Raw genomic sequence first — 21,647 nt, 5'->3', positions numbered from 1 at the left:
CGTGAGACTTCCGTTCATCTTCGGAACACAAACACAAACCTCATTGGTTCTTTCAGAAGCTCAAATGGCTTTGGAACACACGAGAATTACCTAATGCCTTCTCGCGTGTCAAGAGAACATGCTTGAGCTTCCGTTTACCCCAACTGATGTGTGAGTTGATCAATGTTTATATGTAAATAAAAGCCTAAATTTAATCTGTTTATCATTTAAAGAGATTGTCTCTTCGGAAAATTTGGACTAATAGTCCAGTCATTTTATGAAAAAAGGTAGGACAAATTGCAACAGAAGCAAACTCAACTGATTTTGTATCCTCAATATGTCCTGAGTAAAAAAAAAAAAAAAAAAAAAAAAGCCCAGAAGAATCCCATTAGGGGAAAGTTTTGAAAAAGACCCAAATATAGCCTATTCATACGCCTATTCATTATTTTTCTCACGTGAATAGGGTAAAAAATTTAACCTTTAGATATCACCATGAAAATTACTGAGTTGATTACTTACATCAAGACAAAAAAAAAAAATGTATTACAAGTTTTTTTTAATTGTTTGTTAACATGGGCATAATATAATTACGTATGTGCTAATTTGCATAAATACCACAACAGATCTAAACATTGGGTACAGCCAGGTGAAAATGTCTTGTTGAATCTTGTTGACATATAAGAGTAAAAGACTTAATGTTAAGGTCTGAATGGAACCCATTTATGAGCATTAATACATAGAGGCAGGAAGAAGTACTTTAAACCAGCCTTTATTCATTATTATTGTAGAGATGGGGTTTGGGGCTGGGTCCATGGGACTGACTCTTTTTCGAAACTTTCCCCTAATGGGATTCTTCGGGGCTTTATTTTCCTTACTCAGGACATATTGAGGATACAAAATCAGTTGAGTTTGCTTCTGTTGCAATTTGTCCTAGGTTGACCCCCATTTAGCTTATAAAATGACAGGACTATACACCGCTCAATTCATTTGGAATAGATTTACAATCTCTTTATGAATGTTTTGAAGCATCAAAGTGGTAGTTGCGTGTTGCTGTCAAAAGAGGGACCAAAAGCTCTCAGATTTAATCAAAAAGACGAACGAAAGTTTTACGGGTTTGGAACGACGTGATTTTTGGGTGAACTAACCTTTTAAGGTTGGGCACAGGTGTATGGGAAGGGTCAAATTATTTGTAATTATTACAGAAATTGATTACAGCTGTATTACAGGTAGATATTTTTTAAATATAAGTACAATGGGAAAACAAAACAAAAACAAATCATTAACTTGACAAATAAGACACTTAAATGGATAGTTCATCCCTAAATAAAAATTCTGTCATTTACTTACCCTCAAGTTTTTCCAAACCTGTATAAATGTCTTTGTTCTGCTGTAGCCTACTCAAAGGAAGATATTTGGAAGAATGTTTGTAACCAAGCAGATCTCTGGCCCCTATTGACTACTACCATCGTATTTTATTTTTTCCTACTGTGGTAGTCAGTGTCTCTTTGACATATCGACAACACGGTCTTCTCAAATGCAGTTCAACTAGGCCGTGTCCCCTTTTTGCATATTCCATGGGTGGAGATTATTTAAATGAGTAACATTATATGACTTCCAAACGAGTCGTTCGTTTTAGTTCTTGGAAAGTGGATTCTGTTAAATAAAATATCTCCCTTTGGAGTGGAGCTTCGTAACCTTGCAGATCTTTATTATGCTCGAACAGCAACATTACACACTAACTAAATTTGAAAAAGTAAAAAAGCATAATAGCCCTTTAAAGCTCATAGTGGCATTATCTGTAGCCGTCCTGATGTATAATGCAGGTATAACTGGAATCCAGACTTTGTTGGGACAGCATTCTTGCAATGCACGGAGAAAAGCCATTTTTAACTCTTCATCTGTGACATGCTCACTTACAGAATCAGACACTGCCGCAGATTATTATTATATCGCTTGGTTTGTTGGTCCGCTTGTTGGTCATTGAGCGTGAATGCCGTGTTTAGGCCTAAACAAACCCAACTAATAAGGCAAAAAACGCACCAGGTTCCGAAACAAATGCTCGAAACGAGCCAGGTGTGAAAACGTGCTTAGTGGGACCGAAAGCCTTCCCAGAAGAATGAAATTGTAATGGAGGACTAATCCTATATTAATAAAGTTTTGAAATACCGTTCAAAAAAGCACACATGGGTGCATTCAGGTGTCCATGTACTTTTGGCCATATAGTATTTAACATCAAATAGTTTTTGGGCTATGTAGGCCTATACCATTTGATGAAAACGTATTGGATGGAATTCTTTCATTAATTACTCACCCTCATGTTGTTCCAAACCCGTAAGACTTTCGTTCATCTTTGGAACACAAATTAAGATCTTTTTGATGAAATCTGAGCTTTCTGTCCTTCAATTGGCAGCTACATAAATACCACTTTGACGCTACAAAAAGTTCTTAAAGAGTTGAAATCGTAAAGCTAATCCATATGAGCGATTTATTCAAATTTTCTGAAGAGAAACAATCACTTTATATGATGAACAGATTGAATTTAGGCTTTTATTCACATATAAACAATGATCAAATCACACATCAGTTGTGGTAAACAGAAGCTCAAGAATGTTCTCTTGACGTGCGACAACCAATGAGGTTCATTCTCGTGTGTTACCGCAAGAGGTTTGTTCTCGCGCGTCAAGCAGGTTCGGTTCAGCTTTTGTTTGTTGGTCAATGTTTATATGTGAATAAAAGCCTAAATTAAATCTGTTGGTCATATAAAGCGATCGTGTCTCTTCAGAAAATTTGGGCTAAACCGCTCATATGGATTAGTTTTACGATCCCTTTATGAACTTTTTGTAGAGTCAAAGTGGTATTTACGTAGCTGTCTATTGAGGGACCGAAACTAAAGCTCTCAGATTTCATCAAAAAGATTTTCATTTGTGTTTCGAAGATGAACGAAAGTCTTACGGGTTTGGAACAACATGAGGGTGAGTAATTAATGACAGAATTTTCATTTTTGGGTGAACTTTCATGGTTTTGTGCTCTCTCTGCACATGGGTCTGTTGATGTGTCCTCATATATTTGGCCATAATCTGAATCATATTTATAATCTGAATCTGAATCATAATCATATCACTGAATCTGTATGTATTAATGTACTCATAATGCTGTTTATACAGTATACAGTGGTAAACACCAACTTCCAGATAAACACATATTTATGCACAAAAGAAGACTGGAAATGTACATGATTTTCAAAATGTGAAGAGTGACCACAGGTCAGGAAGTACAGATTTTGAGAACCTTAAAATATTTAGATGAATTACACAATACACAAACAGACATAAAGTGTAAAAAGCCATGTAATCCTCAGATTAAGCAGATTTTAAACAAATCAAGTAGCAAAGGCCAGGTAAACATTTACAAAGGTATTACAATATCAAAATGTGTCCCTCAATCTTTTCTTGAAGAGCTGATAACGTCTTAAAATAATTTTTACTTCCTGCTTTACTTGACATTTGACAATGTATACCGTTTACATTTTATACTTTAACAGTCAAATTCTCTCAAAAGTGTGTAAACTCCTTTATTTGGCAGCTTAGTAAAAGTCTTTGGTATTTCTCCTTCATCCACCCATTTTGTCCCCCTGCATTTTCTGTCACAAAGTCACTGAACGTCCCAGATCTCACAGAGGAGGGGGGTGAACTTGTGGTCACTCATGCGCCATGACTCTAGCATTTCGGCGTGGTGGTGGTTGAGGGTGCGAAGCTCAGTTAGACGACCGAGAAGCCTTGCAAAGTGCTGGGGCTCCTGAGGGTGCTGTAGCTTACAGACCTTCCTCAGCACCTCCAACATGGGATCCTGCAGACGCTCCACTGCCTGCTGGTCTTTTACATATGGCCTGTCTGTGGTTAGATAGAACAGTTTCAGTCAATTGGAACACTTTTTTTTTTTTAAAGCTTAAAACAATGACAAAAATGTGGTAGCTTCTCTATTGTGAACTTATTAATCATTAACCATTTAACTTATTATTAGAACAGAACAAATTGCATAATTGCTTAATTACATAAGAACCAAAAGTGGGTTTTAGATAGTTTAAAGGTACAGTAAGCAATTTCTTTGAAACATTGTTGATATTTGAAAATTCAGCTTTGCCATCACAGGAATAAATTACATTTTTAAAATATATTAAAATAGAAAACTTTTATTTGAAATTGTATTAATATTTCATAATATTACTGTTTTAACTGTACTTTTGATCAAATAAACAACCTTGTTGAGCATAAGATACTTTTTTTTTTTCAAAAACATTAAAAAATCGTACCGTACCCAAACTTTTGCACAATTGTGTTCTTTTATTTTGCTCAAATAAGAAATAAACCAAACTAAACTAATTAATCAGCATTCTGCAACTTTTTATTTAAAACATTAAGTGACAGATATCTGCTCACCTGGTGAGAGGATTGTGATGGCAGTAAGTAAAGCATGTTCCTCTTGCATCATCTGCAGCTCCCCAATGCTTTTATAGAAGTTAAACATGGGTGTCATAAACTCTTCAGATATTCCTGAGGAAATAAAGCGCTTCATGAAGATATACACCAAGCTTTGTGGTTATTTTCTAAATCACTCAATTGAAAGTCCAGTAATGACAACATGAAAACAGCAGTCATTTATTACCTCAGCCACCTGTAACCACTCCAAAACATATTTCTTAGAAGCTATAATTACATTTAAAAATAACCTGCTGAGCACAATGCGCATATTTACATACTGGCTATTACTAAAGTTAAAAGAAGCATGCATTCTTTCACGTGGCACTAATCGTACCTCCATACATTTTAATTCATTAAACTTCAATAAATAAATCTGAGTCACACTTTTAAGTATTCAGTTGTAATTAAAACTGTCTTTGTTGAATGTACAAAATGTATTTGTTTTAGAAATGGCCTGTTTCATTCTGGGGCCTCAGGGTGGCAGTGTTGCCTATATTTAAAAGCAACAGTGAGTGTCCTATGGATTTATTGAATCACACAATTTCAGAATCCAGAATCCACCCATCCATCATTAATAAACATTCATGGCTACATTTCATCTTATGCACTATTTAATTACATTTTCTTGTTTTCCCTTTAAAACATGTAATATTCTTTAAACTGTGTAAGGTAAGACTTAATTGTTTTCAGATATTACATCTTGAATTTTCAGCACAAATTTCACTCAAGTTTGGTTTGAATTATACTTTAAATGAGATATACTATTTGCCTGTGAGATAAGGCAAAGACAATCATTTAAAATACATTTTTAAAGGGTTAGTTCACCCAAAAATGAAAGTTCTGTCACTACCCTCATGTCGTTCCAAACCCGTAAGAATTTCAATCATCTTCGGAACACAAATGAAGATTTTTAATGAAATCTGAGCGATTTCTGTCCCTCCATTGACGGTCTATGAGTTCCGAAGATGTACGAAAGTCTTATGGGTTTGGAACGGCATGAGGGTGAGTAATTAATGACAGAATTTTCATTTTTGGGTGAACTAACCCTTTAAAAGAAATATTCATATCTTGTGATAGTAAGTTAAAAGATTATATCTCTCATTTTAAGCTGTTTGGTTAGATTTATTATTTAAATGACATAAAAAAATAAAAAATAAATTGTCAGTGAGCCATAAGAAAAATTAAATTAATTTAAAATCCATTCTTAAAATAATATTTCATATCTTTTTGTAAGAAATGTATACAATTTGACAAAAACGAGAAATAAGATCATCAGGGGTCGTGACCTTGTTGCTTTGTGTTGTCTGTTAGGTCCGAGCTGATCTGAATCTGGCCTCGGATCCCCACAGCTGTGCGTTTCCACATTCAGTGGGATTCTCGGTAACAGCAGTTCATTTGAAGCCTGTATTTGAAGGGCTTTCCTGTGTTTTGTGCGAGGTCTTTGTCTTTATCATTATCATTGATATAATTATCATACTTTGCTGGCTATGCAAGCCGAGAGCTCTTTTCTGATGTAAAGCATTCAGTGTGAAGAGCCGTAAGGGTTTGGTTTACAGACCGACCAATCAGGGAAACCCGACACACCGAAGACGCACTGATGCAGCTGGGACATTAAAAACATGACTTAACAATTCAGCTTTCCAAAATGATAATATTAAAGAAAAACAGTGCTGGAGTGTAACGAACTTTTCAAAAACTCAGTATAAACAAACAGTCGCCACCCGCCTCGAGAGATGAAATGATCACAGCACGCAGACTCCTTTCTCAGTTTCATTCATTTCCCTTCAGATGAAAGGATAACCTTTGTCATAACTTTCCAAAAAAAGAGAGCAAAAAAAAAAAAAAACACACTGACACTGACGCACTTCACGCTAGAGAAATGTCAGAGGCGCTGAGAGCCAGAGAGTGGGACAATAGGCCTCTCGATGTTTAGATAGAGAACAATAGTCTCTTTAGACAGTGCATCTATTTTTCCCCCGCTGGCCTTTTGCGTGAATATTCCCAAGCCCATGCTGGAGGACTCAAAACGGTGTACACCACTCTGCATTCATCTGTCTGTTCAGAAATATCACTAACTGGACGGATCGCTACAGCTTTTCAAATACTGAGAGGCTGAAAGCAACAGTCTTTGAAATAAAGGTGATTCAGCGTGGAGTAAACGTGTGGCAACAACATAGAGATAGTTCACCCAAAATTGAACATTCTGTCATTTACTCACCTTCAAGTTATTCCAAACCTGTAGGGGTTTCTTTATTCTGTTGAACACAAAATATATTTTGAAGAATATGGGTAACCATACAGTTGATGAGCCCCATTGACTTCCATAGTAGGAACAAAAATACTATGGTAGTCAATGGGGCATGAAATCTGCTTGGTTACAAACATTCTTCTAAATATCTTCCTTTGTGTACAGTAGAACAAAGACATGTATACAGGTTTGAAACTATTTGAGGTAAACGATGACAGAATTTGTATTTTTGGGTGAACTATCCCTTTTAAGATGCTTTAAAGTGAGAGAATTGATTGTGCATCCTACTGTAACACAACCAGGTGTTCTACACAATTCGATGTGATATAAAGCAGAAGATATGATATTCACTAGCAACATGCTGTATGAGGGCTTTCCTCTTTATGCTATTCCTGGCAGTCATCCAGTGCTTAGACTTCTGTGAAACCGAAACCAGTTGGACTTTTAGTGTCCTTTTACACGTGTAACATACACCACGCAAATTGGCAAATTTCCTGACGTTATTTAGGGCGGACAGATACATTATTAATATAACTTGCCCATTGAACTTTATGAACTTTGTTCTGGGCTTTAAGGGGCTCAACAAGAAGTTTGAAACCCAATCCCAGAGTAATGATTCCTTTGAACACTCCACAGAAGCAGTTCATGAATCATGCTGTAAATTATGCTGCAATCCAAATAATGAGCTTACCGCTCCTTCTGATCCTGTCCTCCAGCACCTCTGTGTGTCCGTTGGGCAGTTTCTTGGTGAAAACCTGGGCCGAACGCAGGAACATCGCCTCTACGGCAGAACCTTTCAATAAAGCGATCTGATCTTCGTGATCCAGAGACTGAAAACCTGCTCAGAAAACAAGAACCTGAGTATATTTGCTTAGAACTGGTGGAGTTTATTGCAACCTCTTCATAGGACATCAGTGTAATATAAAAAGTGTCACATGACCTTATCTTAAAGGGATAGTTCACTTTGAAATTAATTTTTGGTATGTTTTAGCTTACCTCAAGGGCATCCAAGATGCAGGTGTCTTTGTTTCCACAGTAGTTTCAAATTTGATATTTTTAGGTCAAACCGTTCTTGTCTGTCAGTCATATAATGTAGGTCGCGTTCTGGCTTAGTGCATACGGTATTGTTTTCTTTTACGTCGGTTTAAACATCCCGGATAAGCGCAAATTAGTACCATTTCTATTAGCCGTCAGAACAGAGATTGTAGGTAAGACGGCTAATAGAAATGGTACTAATTTGCGCTTAATGATATGACGCAGCACCTGATAATAGTCCCCAGCTCAGTAGCCTATTATCAGGCGGCATGCGCTACGTCATATCATTATGCCTGCTGGACTCATGGTACGGCAGCAAAGTTTCTTGATTATTACGCAGGAATGAGAGTATAGTTCCTAGCCATATCAGCCTAGAAAATCGCAACTTTTTATTTTCCGTTGGTCTTAGTACACGATGTAACTACAGAAGAGTCAAGTTTTAAATAGGAAAAAATATCGAAACTCTTTGTTCATTTTTTTGAGAGAGTTGCTAATGGTCTTGTCCGGTTCAATTCATTATGCTAAGCTATGCTAAAAGTGGGACCCCCAGACCCGGAGATTGGCTGAATGGATTCGAAAACGGTAAAACTCAACTGTTTAACTCTGGGGGAGTTGTCAAATGAGCCTATTTCCCAAAAAAGTGGAGTATCCCTTTAAACCGACGTAAAAGAAAACAATTACGTATGCTTGCGCAGACTAAGCCAGAACGCGCGCACACGTCACACACCAGGAAGCATGCGCGCCCTCAGATCACTTGGACGTGGTTGTGTACAAGAGGTAAAAACTATATAAATACTGTTCGTTTTCTCACACAACCCGCTCATTTCGTGTCTTAGGCCATCAATGTGTACTTATGATGGGGAATAGTTTAATTTGGACTTCTCTGTGCATGCTCTTTGAGGTATTGACCATAGACCTGCATTATATGACTGACAAACAAGAACGGTTCGACCTAAAAATATCAAAATTGAAACTACTGCGGAAACAAAGACACCTACATCTTGGATGCCCTTGAGGTAAGCTAAAACATACCAAAATTTTATTTCAAAGTGAACTATCCCTTTAAACTATGTGATCTTGTCTTTTTTTGTTTTGTTTTTTTTCAAACAAGTTGTATATAAACTACTATACACTGTAAAGAAATTATATGATCAATAACTTACGACAAGAAGTTATACAAAATTCTAAATTTTTCTAAAAGTCAGTTTAATGTAATATTGAAGTTGAAATTACTTAAACGTCCAAGTTGATTGTACTTAATGTAAGGCAGCAACTTTTTTTTACAGTGTAGAAATAGCTGTTCTAGAATTAGAAATAACAGTACCTGGTATGTTTTTTGTGAACTCAACCAGCACCTGGACATGACTAGTTGCCATTTCGGTCAGTAGAAGGAAGTTTTCTTCTGTGTTAAATTGCTCTTGTAGCTATGGACATTAGAAGGGGGAAAAAATATTAGCATGCAAATGAGCCACTTTTGTGACATTGGGTTGGCAATAACCTTGGTTATATAATGATTTAACAGAGATAAGAAAAGGCAAAGTTGTTTACTGATTTTAACAGTAGCATTTGAATGCTTTGTACATTAATGAATCATAAAAAGATAAAAGATTGTGATATAAAATAAGATAAGTAAGGGCGTAAGGTTGATGGGTTTTTTGTTATTTCCAGAAGACATACCAGTTTTTTTGCCATATCCTGTGGGATGCGATGTTTGTTGTGAGCGTCAACTATATAACTTATTAAAGCCTGCTGGTCTTGGCTCAGTTCTATATTTTCCTGAAATGAGAAAATGTGGCAAAAAGTCAATGTATAAACCTTTTTTTTCTGCATTTGGATAAGGGGAATTCAGATACGTGGACTAAAGAATAAAGGTTGGTGGTGTCAATTTTTTGGTGGTGTCACTGTCAACTAACCAACGTTTGATCCTGCACAGCCATTTTACAACCCTCCATCATATAATCTTTCAGAAGTAAACGTATGTGGGCAAAAGTGAGAAGAATCATTGAGGTTGCCCTTTAACCTTTTATAGCACTTCAATAAAAGTTGCTATAGAACACCCTTAACTTTAGTTTGCAATTATACCTGAAAAGTTATATTATAACAAGCATGGCATCAAGGAAACTGTATCTCAAAAACTAAAGTTGAACGAATCAAAAAGCGACATTTTTGCATCATTTGTTTTGCTAGAAACTCACAACTGATTATAATAATAACCCAATCAGTACCTGCGCTCTTACCTGGGAGGGTTTTGTGGTAGATACAACCTGTTTAGCATCTCTACTATCACCAACATCATCCCCTATACTTTCGTCAGATGAGGCTTTTGTGTTTTTCCTCAGTCTTTTGGATTTGCACTGGATTTCGGTTAACAAGCCTGAGGATGCAAATACAAAAGAGATGCATAAACTAGATTGACATACTGGATACAAGCAATCTGTTTCTTATCAAGGTTTATGAACAATATCTTTTGAACGACAGACTCTGTTGTATGCTAATTAAAAAGAATGATTCTAGGTAACAATTCAATATTTTCATCCATCCTATTCATGTGAAACTTTTCTATACAGGTGGAGCTGGGGAATGTGGAGGGTTTCTGAAAGCACACTGCAACTGCTACAGCTAATGCCATGTATTTGAAGGTTCAGCACGTGAGCTCATTGGCTGCTGATACAGCAGGAACCAATCAGCTGTGCCCTACAAAAAATGATGTGATTATGAGCAGGTTGAGTTAGGACCTATTAGCCTGCGCCATCTAGAGTTTCAAGACAGAACTTTGTATTTATTGAAAATGGCTGTTTTACAGATCAAAAAGGCCTACGAAATCAGAAATCATGTGATCTCACATTATTGCGTGACTTTCAAGCTGACGAGGAACAAAGTTTGCAGTGCTTTTACTCACATTCTGCAAGCATGCCCATCTCTTTGCACTTCCTGAGTCGACACTCTTGGCATTTCCTCCGCATGTACATGTCCATCTCACAGTTTCCTCCACTCTTACACTTATATACAGCATTCTTTGTGATACTCCTTCTGAAGAAACCTTAGAAGAAATACCATTGCATCAGTAACATAGTTATGGACGTCTTCCTTTTCGATAATTGTTTGATGTCTTCTTTTTGCTTATTTTATTATTATTACTAGAAAAAGAAAAAATCACATTTTGTTATTTGCATTTAGCATTGTTTTTTTTTTTGTATTGCACACCTATAGAACAGACCTGAAATCCATTTTGGGGTCACAATTTACCCCCTAAAAATCCACTGTTTTAGTAAATATGTATTTATTTATTTTTTACCCATCATACTATCAGTTGTCTAGCATACAGATGGCAAGAATATACATACAAATTCAGGTGCAAAATTCATTGCTAAATAATTTGCTCTATAACCATTCTCTTATTCTGAAAACTATAGTAAAAATACTAGAAGCAAAAGTGGCTACAAGCCTAGACTATTAGCAGAGACAAGAAGGTCAATTTGTAAACACAGATCAAGGAATAGGTTCATTGCAGCCCAGTACATGTAACGTATATGGTGTAATGTTTAAGACATTACGTTCAGTACTGTAATACCGATACTCCTGGATGCTTGATTTCCAGTTCTAGGCAGCAGACAAACATGTGCAGTTGTTTTTGGAACAGGTAATTATTCCAGCATGAGCCCATGAGCACAATGACACACATTAACTTTGCATGGTGGCGTGTGGCTCTAGTTGCCTACATCATTATTCAGCAGAAAGCTGAGAGGGAACCCAATCCAGACTGAACGTGAAGGTGCAAACCCAGCCAACCCTATGGGACTTGGGACACATAGCCCAGAATCTGCCCTTTGGGCATTGTCCATGCACAGGTGGAATTACACTTGCAGTCATTCAGCCAATGATTTTCCAAAGAGCTAAAATTGGCGCATGCATGGGGTATACATGTCATTTATTACGTCCTTCATAAGTTATGTAGCCATGGCTACACTGTAAGACTAGGCACACTGCAATATGAAGGTTAAAGAGGTCACAGAACAAAGGGTGCAACTGCACGTTATATATCAAATATAAAAAAATGGCAAAGCTATGTTTGACCTTAAAGCTTATGTGTAATTTATATGTCTCTTGCATAAAATAATTGTTTTCAAAACAGCTTTCCATTATGTCTTCTTTGAGTGAGGCAGATAGACCCGCTCCAAACTCACACCATTGGTTGAGCCAATGTTGCTATGTCAGGCTGTTCGGATAAATATATTAAAAAAAATATATAAAAAATTTATTTGTTCAAAATTAACAAAACGTCATACATTTTTATTGCAAAACATGTTTTAACCTGATTAACTATGGTGAACCAACCTATTATACGTTTTTTTTTTTTTTTTTTTACCGGTCGGGATCGTTTTCGCGGGAAATTGCGTAGGCCTTCGTCACTCGAGTGTGCGTTTGTCCTATCCGGTGTCCCAGCTACTTTTTAGGTAAGTTATCACCAGCGAACCAAACCAAAAAGGTTGACATGGAGTAGCTAAATCTTAAACCTCCGGGGAATCACCGTTTAAAACAACAACAACCTCCGAACAGAGCCTGCTGGCAAAAAGAGAATGAGTCAGAGCTCGTAATAAAACGAACAACAATTGGCTCGGCTTTTCGGAAATGGCGTGAACTGAGGAATTTGAAATGTTGTAAAAGCGAGAGATTGTGTTTTTATTACTCAATAGGCGAGTATAGCTATTTTATTGAAAAGATAAATTGCCATATGTAACAGATTGTGGAGCATTATCTGTGAAGCGTCATTTCATTGGGTTACTGTAGCAATGTGCTGGAATTTATTTTCAAGGAAGCAAGTTACCGTGTCTATTTCTAAACTGGTTATGTCTCTAAAGCTTAGTAGTGAATTTTTTTTATGAGCTGTAGGATAATCTTTATCCCTTATAGTTATGAGAAAGAACCATCTGCACAGTCACACAGCTGAAGCATAACCAAAACACTGTTCTTTCGCAAAATACAGTTTTGTTTTTTAACCGCTAGAGGGCCAAAAGTAAAAAAAAAAAGTAGTGTAAAAAAATACACTTTACATAGTGTAAATAAATAAAAAAGATGCAATCCAATAACAGGCTATACAGCAACACTAACACCATATTAAAATTTCAACATATTTAAATGATTCATGTTTATATAAAAACTATTAGCCTACTGAGAAAATCTTAACTTGTATCTTTATCTACATGTTGTCATATGAACAACCTGTAACTATACTGATCTCAGTATAGCCTTTATAGTTCCCATGGAGGGTCACAGCCCTACCGAGTTTAGCTTAAACCTCAGTTAAACACACCCGATCCAGCTAATCAAGTCCTTCAGGCTCATTTGAAAAACAGCGCGTGGAAATGTAGTCCGATCCGATTGCCGAAAGTAGCCTATAATTCATATGCTGGTTCTTTTTAGTCAAGCAAAACCATACACCGCAGCCAGTCTTGTCAGGTTCCCGAACTAATGACTAAGCATATTTTGGAGAATCAAAAACTAGTGTAGTCCGATTCCTGATAATAATAATCTAATGAATCGGTTCTTTTTAGTGAATCAAACACAAACGGCTTACACAGGGGTTTCAAACTCAGTTCCTGGAGGGCCACAGTCCTTTATAGTTTAGTTCCAACTTTGCTCCAACACACATACCTGTAGTTTTGATTCACTTAAAAAAGAACCAGCATAAAAGATTCATTAGTTTGGCAATCGAGCTGTCTGCTTCATTCAGTAGCGGTGTTCCGCGGACGTGGGAGAACCATTTACAGAACCGTGGAACTGAATAAGAACTAAGAACGGTTCCCAGCCCTGTGAAAAGCTTGAGCGTGCCAAATAACGGCTGCACAATAAAAGTAAAATGGGATTCACCTTTACATCCTTCACATGTGAGTGCATTGTAGTGATACCCTGATGCTGTATCTCCACAGACAACACACAGTTCTTCGCCTTTGGCCCTTCCGGAGTGGGCTGCGTGTCTGGACCTTTTACACGCGCTCGGGACTACGGGGCAAGACTCGTCGAGCTCATTATCAAAGCTGCCTTCCAACGGCCCTTTCCTCATCTCAAACACATTGGATGTAGAGTACCACTCCTCCCCACTGTACTGTGAGTAGCAATGCTGATTGGAGTAGTATGATGGTGATGACATGGAGGGCTCCACCGAGGTGTACTGCATGCTGGGATAGCTGGTGAAGGGCATGACCTCCTGGTCATGTAGCAAAGGACTGTTCTGCTCTGCCAGAATATCTGAGGAGAAGATGGCAAGAGTGAGTAGTGCTTGTCAGTTTACATGTGTCATGGAGAAGCAAAGATCAGGTTAACCTTACTGATTTAGCCCAGCACAAAGTGCTAATAGTTCTTATGCCAACAGGACGATTAGTGAAACTACAACACACTGAGGTACTGTTACCTTGCAGACACCCTCAGAGCCATTAAAATCTCCACTACTGATAAGTGAGTATTAAAAACATAACCAGCCTCTATCTAAATAGTAGCAGGAGATTTTGTGACACGTACTGTACATAATACAGAAGTCGAACACACCCAGAAATAAAACAAGAAATCATTAACCAAGATCTTTTTTTTTATATATATATATATATATATATACACAAGATCACTGACAGGGTTTTGATAATATTTTTTTTATTATATATATTTTTTATAACAATTTTGGTTTGTCGATATTTGATAATTGATAATTGTCACTTTTGTGGGTAGTAGGTTTAAAAGCATTCACTTGCAGACTTTTTCGGCTCTATTAATAAACAAGACAAGTAGGGATGCACGATATATCAGCCACCATATTGGTATCAGCCGATATATATTTATTTTTAATTGTATCGTTATCGGCCTGATAAGAAAATCTGTCCGATATATTAAAGCCGATAAATAATGGATTATTTCCTTCAGATGTGCACTGTTTACCATGATGGTTTTGAATTGCTTGAAATATAATTGGAATCACTTAAAATACAGTTAAAGGAGACATATCATGCTTTTAAATTGTTCCTTTTTACATATAAATCATACATTTGTAGTCTATATAAAGCGGAACTGCAATGCTTGGGTCTGAATTCCTCATTATTATAGCTCCACAGGCCCCTTTTTTCCCCTTTTCTGATGTGCTTCTGAAAGCAACTCGTTTTGGTGCGGTCTCTTTAAATACAACTGAGACACTTCATACCCCGCCCCCTCTCCAGGATGCAGAGGTTCAACTCCACCCCGTTCGGCCATTTTTGTAGTCTGATAGCAGAGATAGGATTATCTAGCGGCACAGAAACTTTTATACACACGTTATTAACAAAATGTCAACAACGGAAGACTTGTCCAGCCAGCCTTACATGTTCGAGCCAGAGTCGGAGCTGGAGCGAGATGAAAATGAAGACGACGAACCTGCAGAACAACGTCTTCATATGGATGTATCGCAATGGTATATTACTGTATTTACACATGAAACTTTGGTCTTCCGACCTTTTACCACCGTGTCGATTTATTTTGATTAATATGTGCGAGGGAGAGAGAGCAAGACAGCGTCTAGTTTGGAGACGGTGATGTCTTGTTTACACTTTCGCCTGGCTCTGAAGAGAGAGAGTGAGCGCGCGCGCGACCGGGTCTCTCTCTCTGCTCGTTCTTTCAGTTAAACATGCTCCTGTCACAAGCGCGGCAGTTCATCTACATTAGACGGTGTAATGAAGCGTGTGGGTTACTACATCCAACAACCGAACATTTTAACTTACCCTCTCATAACTTCTGCACCCTTTAGCTTGGACTACAAAATTGCAGCGAGAAATAATAATGGCGGATTGCTCGAAGTGTTGGGCCGGAAGTCAATGTCCTTATTTGGCAGTTCCGCTGCAAATACTGTGACGTATTAGTTCAAAAAACGTCATAGATAACAGAAAAATCTGAACCGGTTGAAAAATATGACCAAAACAGAATATAAAGATATCAACGAAGCACCTGAAGAGAATAATTTCATCTTTTCTGTACTTCTAAACACTCCAAATATACAACAAAATGCATTTAAGGGCTAAAAAAGTGCATTTAGCATGATATGTCCCCTTTAAGTGCAATACGCAGCGCAAATCTGTCATATAGGCTACATAAAATTGTAATGAGAACATTCAAATTTAGATTTATCGGCCAAGATATCGTTTATAGGCCACAATTTTCATATTGGTGCATCCTTAAAGACAAGTAACACTTTATGCATGTACACAAACGGATACAAAAGCGCTGAGCCAATGCATTAGTTTCCACTCCAAGGGAATATCTTATATATTATATAATATATTCATTTCAAATATCTAGTCAGCTTAAATTGAAAACTCACCCTATCCATTTTCTAAATTAAGTTTAGAGATGCTTAATTTTTCTTTTTAATTTGAGCTTGTAATTGTTCATTTTTCCATTGAAACGATGGATTCTCTGATGTCATATGCCGTACTTCTCCAATTATTTCGTATAAGCCCCGCCCCCCTTTCTTACAATCAACTACAAGCTCGCATACAGATCTGCCTCCATCCAATCAACAACCGAACCGATGGATACAACCTAGTCCCCGGCCTACCTTTTTTTCATGTTCGATAATTAACACAGAAGAACAGATTTGTTGCTACTTCTGTTACATTGCGGCTTTAAACCGCATTTGTTATTATTTAGGTTAGTTGCTGTAAACATGTTGACTTTAATTAACTTGCTTAGCAAGATTTTCTTCACATTGACCATAAAAGAAGACACTGCTAATAACCAATACAGTGCCTCATGTGGCAGCATTGAGAATTTTACAAGCACTTTCTTTTACGTATTGCGCTATAAATGGTGGTCTGAACAATTTCAGAACACAATGATGCTGGAAATAAAGTTAGAATAGTGTCTAAAAATGTTGCTTGCATTAAATATGTTTCAAGCCTAGCTCTTTCAGTCATCTATCATCTGCTCTTTTCCTTTTTTATATTCATTATTAACAAATATGAAAAAAAAACATTTATGCCCAAATGTAGTTCAGTTTCTAAAAAAAAATCACAACAAACTCCTTGCAACCTGCATGGCAATTCAATAACTTTCAAGTAAAAAGCCATCTAAAAAGTTTGTACTATATTCATAACACAATATATTATGAGCACTGTGTCAGTATCATGAGTGGTACCGACCTGAACCCTTCTCCTGAACCATGGCCATTTCAGTGCGACCCAGTAAGGGTACTGATGATCATTAGCTGTGTCGATTCCTAACCATCCAACTCTATTCCTTCAACTCCTCAGCATGTGTCTTTGTGTCTCTTTTCACAAAGTATTACTGTTCCTGAACACTCGAAATCCTCAGAAGTGCTAGTGTGAACAAAGGTTGCTATAGTTGCTCATTAACCTGACAGTCACAGTTCCCGGTCTCATAACAGGTAGGATCGATCTAGTTTTATAAATGTCATAGGACAAAACATGCTGACGCGTGGTGGTAAAATTAAAGGTGACAGTTTCTGCTAATAACAGAAATTTGCTTCAGTTAGTTTCATAGTTTCTGACTCATAGTTTTATTACATCACCCATGGCAAAATATATAGGATTAGCAAAACATAAGAAAGAAATCAGTGTGAATTTCCAATATAGCCTACTCACCAAAAAAGTGTGAGCCCTCTGATAGAGGGAATGCATCGCTGGTTGGGATCTGTAAAGGTCCCACCACATTGACGTCATGGCCCACCCACTCATTCATTCAGAAGCCTGTGTGTGTTGAGTCTTGGCGTCCAAAGATCCCTCAGTTCAGAATGGAAATGATGGGGTTAATCCTGTTTCTTCTAGACAAATGGAGGAAGTGATTTCTTTACTTGCATATGGAGGAAGGTTTTATTGCAAATTAAGGTATTGACGCAATCTAGTAAAACACTTAACATAAATTGTTACACTTTGGTTTAGGTGCAATATTCAGGACAAAAAACAGTGATTAACCTTTTATACTACAGCAATATCGTTCAGATTTCATTCAGGTTCCCTTGTGAAACCATTCAGGAGGATAATGTCCTGTTAATCTTATGGTTGTAACTGTTAGAAGTCATTTCAGATATGTAGGACATAATTATCGTGGGTTTTTTTTTATTTATGGGAAATGCTAGAAATAATTGCAGTGACCTTTGCACCAGTTCCAGCTCTGGTCGTGTTATTTAGCACACCTGAACAATCTGGCACTAAATTTCATGATGTCTGCTTTTGCCATGTTTTTCAATAGCTAAATTACCTATTCGTCGTCTTTTGGATTATTCACTCTATGTTTTGATAGCACAGCACAATATTTCATCCAGTAATCTCAAATTCTTCTCTATAGGCCAGGTTAGACCAGGCAACTATATCATTTTTATAAAAACATAGTGTTTATAAAAACCTTTTATAATCTTGACAGGTAGAGAGGGATCATTTAGTGTTCGCCTACCTTATGTGGCTGAAATGAAATCTATATTAGATTCATGTTCAGAAGTTTTACTACATTGGGACTTTAAATGAGGTTTTAATTACTTTAACTTTCAGCACTATGAAATTAGGTTTTAATTACTTTACTTCACAGTGCTATTACTTTAAGAAACCATAAACTGAACAAACTTGTCCAGGCAGGGAAATGTTGTGTGTGCTTAAAAGTTCTTGAAATATCAATATTAGCATGACTGCTTTATGTTCTTTTGAAACCGTATAAAGCAATTCTAGCGCCATACCTTTGAAAACTTTGGAGGTAACACACCATCTTACGCCCAGCAGCAACGCTCTTTTTCCATCAACAGTGCCGTTTTATGATGTTCACGCCTTTCTTGTAAAATAATACAAGATGAAACTGGTTCTTTTAAGAAAAGTAACAGTGTTGTGATTTAGGATATGTGGACAAGGCCACAGTGTCACAAGCTACTATTAGACCAGGCCTCACCCATTAGCGATATTGATTAATACATCAGTCACAACAACCAGTTTCCCATTTTTATATGCAATTAATCCAATCTATAATTTCCCATGAGCTTACGTGCTCATACACACGGAGGGTCTCATAACATAGTGCAATTTCAAATCAGTAAATCTCTTCACCCACCCTCGCCAAAAGTTATATAAGCTATCAAAGCTGATTTATTTTAGTAACAAATATCAGAAATGTTATTTTCTTACCTATTGCTTTAACAGACGCTGTGTGCTCTGTGGTCCCGTTTTGATATTCAAAGCCATCAGTATTTGGGAAGAGGCATCAAGCTTTGTGTGTAACTAGACAGTTCTCGGATGGGGTCATGGGGAAAAGGGACAGTGGTTATTAATTAAACGATCTCTCTGTTTCTCCTCATGAGTAGTAGCAGTCCCTCCCTCTCCCATGTGCTCCAAACTTTGGCTGACAGGCCTACAAACGCAGCATTACCTCCTTAATAGTGAGAGATAACCCGTCCAGCACACCCTTCTTCCCAACACATTCCCCAGTGTTGCACCCCCACATACCGCTCATGTAAACACAATTATTACTGAATAACGCCAGTCTCTCATGCAATTCAAAGCATTTGGATAGAAGCACATCAGCTCTATTTTGGCTCATGACTGAAAACTTTGATATCCGATACTTGTCTTCAAATTATAAGCTTGATCTTTGATGGTTTGGTTCAAAATTATGCATTGCAATTTGGTCACATTACATATTACATGAAGAGAACGGTAGACTACTTCAGGGTCTGATGAATTGCTCAGTGACCAATTATACAGCAACTTGGCTCATGATATTCTAAACGGGCATGATGACACATTTGGTAACACATGGCTGGCTGACACTAGTGTCAATTGCTGGAAATAAACTTTAGACGATCTGTTTCACTGCGCTTCTCAAAGACCATTCCATACTATACACATTTACTAGAAACGTTTGCATCATTTGTGTTCCTAACTTTGAGATTATTAGAATGTTTTCAATCTTCCAAGGAATTTTTAGAAATACTCCATATACTTCATTAATCAAAATTCATTAAAAAAAATTATATTATGCTTATTAAACTATAATTTTCGAAAACATTAAATTGGATTACATTTCTAAAATGTTTTGCATTTTTTTTGTATTATGTTGGGTCTTCTAAATAAATGAATAAAAATAATTGATTTGACAAAAAAAAAAAAAAATACTTTGCTACTTGAATGCAACAAAATTTAAAAACTGTTTGCAGAACCCCCAATATATTTCTCAAAAAAAAAAAAAAAAAATTGAGACAATCACCACAATACACTGTAAAAAGACATGTAAATAAAACTATTAAAGTACGTTTTACAAGAAAATACTACTTAAAATGTCACGTTAAATTCAATGTGTTATTTGCCGTTATTTTACCAGCAATTTAATACTAGTAGTTCAAATAGTTTCAAATTAAATCCTTCATCAATTTATTTTGTGTACAAATGCATAGATGGTGTACTCTTCGAAAAAAAGTTTTAATGTGGTAAAACCCAAGGGATCTTGACTCAATTTTAAAGAACACTTTATGCCAAAAAAGGCATAATACTTTCATGTTGTTATTTAAATTGTATCTGATAAAATATGTTTACACGCTGTTTAATTCATAAAATATAAGTATGTTAAAAATTAATTCATTAAAAGTAAGTCCATAAAATGATGGAAACCCTTAAAAGGCTCTATATATGAAGCGCCTGACAGAAACCCTATAAGGTTCTATATAAAACCAAGAGTGTATAATTTCTTCTCTATGCCGTGACATTTAGGTGAGTCACACCCCACTTGTGAGGTGTAATTTGACCAAAACGTGATGAAGTCCTGCATCTCAGTATAATTGCAAATGTATCTAAAAACAAGCTCTTAATCATTTACCGGCTGTTGCTCCATCCAGAGAGGGCCCTTCTGAGTCAACAGACAGCACTCTGAAATAAACAAAACCTTTGCCATAGGCTGGCAGTCGTTTTGAACATGGAGGGTGGGGGAGGTATGGATGGCCTTGTGTGAAGGACACGCTCATGGCACCATTTAAATATCTTTTAACGCTATCATCAAACACTTCAGCTATTTTGCGAGTCACGCGGCACACACAACAGTCCATTTTAACAGTTTTAAATGCACTTTTTTTAAATGAAATTTCACATCAAAAATACTTTTTGCTGTCTTATTGAGGTGTCCAAGTGAACGTAGCGAGCGCTTAATCTTTCTCTATGTATGTAGTTTGATAAACCTAAGCCAAAGCAAACTAAAAGGTCTGAAATGCAAGAACGAACGTGCTATCTCTAATACATTCTGAGTAATTACAGCTATGGTACAATAATGGAGAGTAGCTATCACCTAAAGCCCCTTTATGTTTGACATCTGATAGTTAATCTCAAATAAAAAGTGCTTACTGTTTTAGAACCGCACATCAAATCATAAAAGGTAGATGTAGAGATAAGACCATCAAACAGTACTACAAACCAGTGAGAGGCTGCATATCAGCATGTCAAACATGAGCTGTCGCAAAAAATGCCATTACACACCATAACAAGGTCCACAACCTTGAACTTTCCCAAGATTTACCCAAAAAAGACCTGTTATCATGCAGTAGTATAGTCAACCAAGCACATCAAATGATGTTACATTGAATTACTGAAAACACACATTGCTGAAGTGTCACTTTACTCTGATCTATTCTTTAGGCTGTGCTGGAACTAGAGATTCAAGAAGGTGAACCTTGAGGGCTGAATAACAAAGTTTCCACATATACGGTTTATGTTTGATTATATGGTGGCACTGTTATTTGCACATTTTATGGTGGCAGTTACATTAAAAGTTTTTCTTTAATGTTCTTAAACTGGATAAAATAAAATTTGCATTAGGGATTTCATTGAATTTTCTTTTTATAAAACATGGCAACCCATCAGAGTTATTTAGTGTATCCATACATTTATTAAAAAAAAAATTTATTTAGT

The 21,647-nt window shown here is 36.7% G+C and overlaps 1 protein-coding gene across 4 annotated transcripts; it reads right to left on the bottom strand.

Moving 5' to 3' along the window:
- Window positions 1-2,627: 2,627 nt before the first annotated feature.
- Window positions 2,628-19,100, bottom strand: nr1h4 (nuclear receptor subfamily 1, group H, member 4). Of its 4 annotated transcripts, none has more exons than XM_084409721.1 (11): window positions 18,882-19,014; window positions 18,443-18,564; window positions 17,358-17,536; window positions 13,609-13,986; window positions 10,640-10,780; window positions 9,978-10,114; window positions 9,418-9,516; window positions 9,065-9,164; window positions 7,397-7,543; window positions 4,416-4,529; window positions 2,628-3,869 (listed from the first exon to the last, which is right to left on the bottom strand). In XM_084409721.1, exons 3-11 carry the CDS (start codon window positions 17,452-17,454, stop codon window positions 3,631-3,633), a joined length of 1,452 nt encoding a protein of 483 aa, XP_084265847.1. In that variant the 5' UTR covers window positions 17,455-17,536; window positions 18,443-18,564; window positions 18,882-19,014; the 3' UTR covers window positions 2,628-3,630. The 4 variants fall into 4 exon arrangements, with proteins under 4 accessions (XP_084265847.1, XP_084265849.1, XP_084265848.1 ...); XM_084409723.1 differs by having other exon boundaries at window positions 17,358-17,533; XM_084409722.1 differs by lacking the exon at window positions 18,443-18,564 and having other exon boundaries at window positions 18,882-19,100.
- Window positions 19,101-21,647: the final 2,547 nt, after the last annotated feature.

This window comes from Rutilus rutilus, assembly GCF_951802725.1.
Source record: "Rutilus rutilus genome assembly, chromosome: 5".
NCBI lineage: Eukaryota > Metazoa > Chordata > Actinopteri > Cypriniformes > Leuciscidae > Rutilus > Rutilus rutilus.
The sequence above is the reverse complement of the archived record's forward strand: the minus strand, read 5'-3'. Positions and strand labels throughout refer to the sequence as shown.

What these genes read in the sequence shown, in the direction of transcription:
- nr1h4 (XM_084409722.1), bottom strand. Translation starts at nt 17,454, where the DNA reads ATGAATGAGTGGGTGGGCCATGACGTCAATGTGGTGGGACCTTTACAG. An exon ending in CTACCACAAAACCCTCCCAG is followed by an intron (nt 9,517 to 9,977) that starts GTAAGAGCGCAG and finishes TTCTCATTTCAG; the next exon opens with GAAAATATAGAACTGAGCCA. An exon ending in CATCACAATCCTCTCACCAG is followed by an intron (nt 3,870 to 4,415) that starts GTGAGCAGATAT and finishes ATCTAACCACAG; the next exon opens with ACAGGCCATATGTAAAAGAC.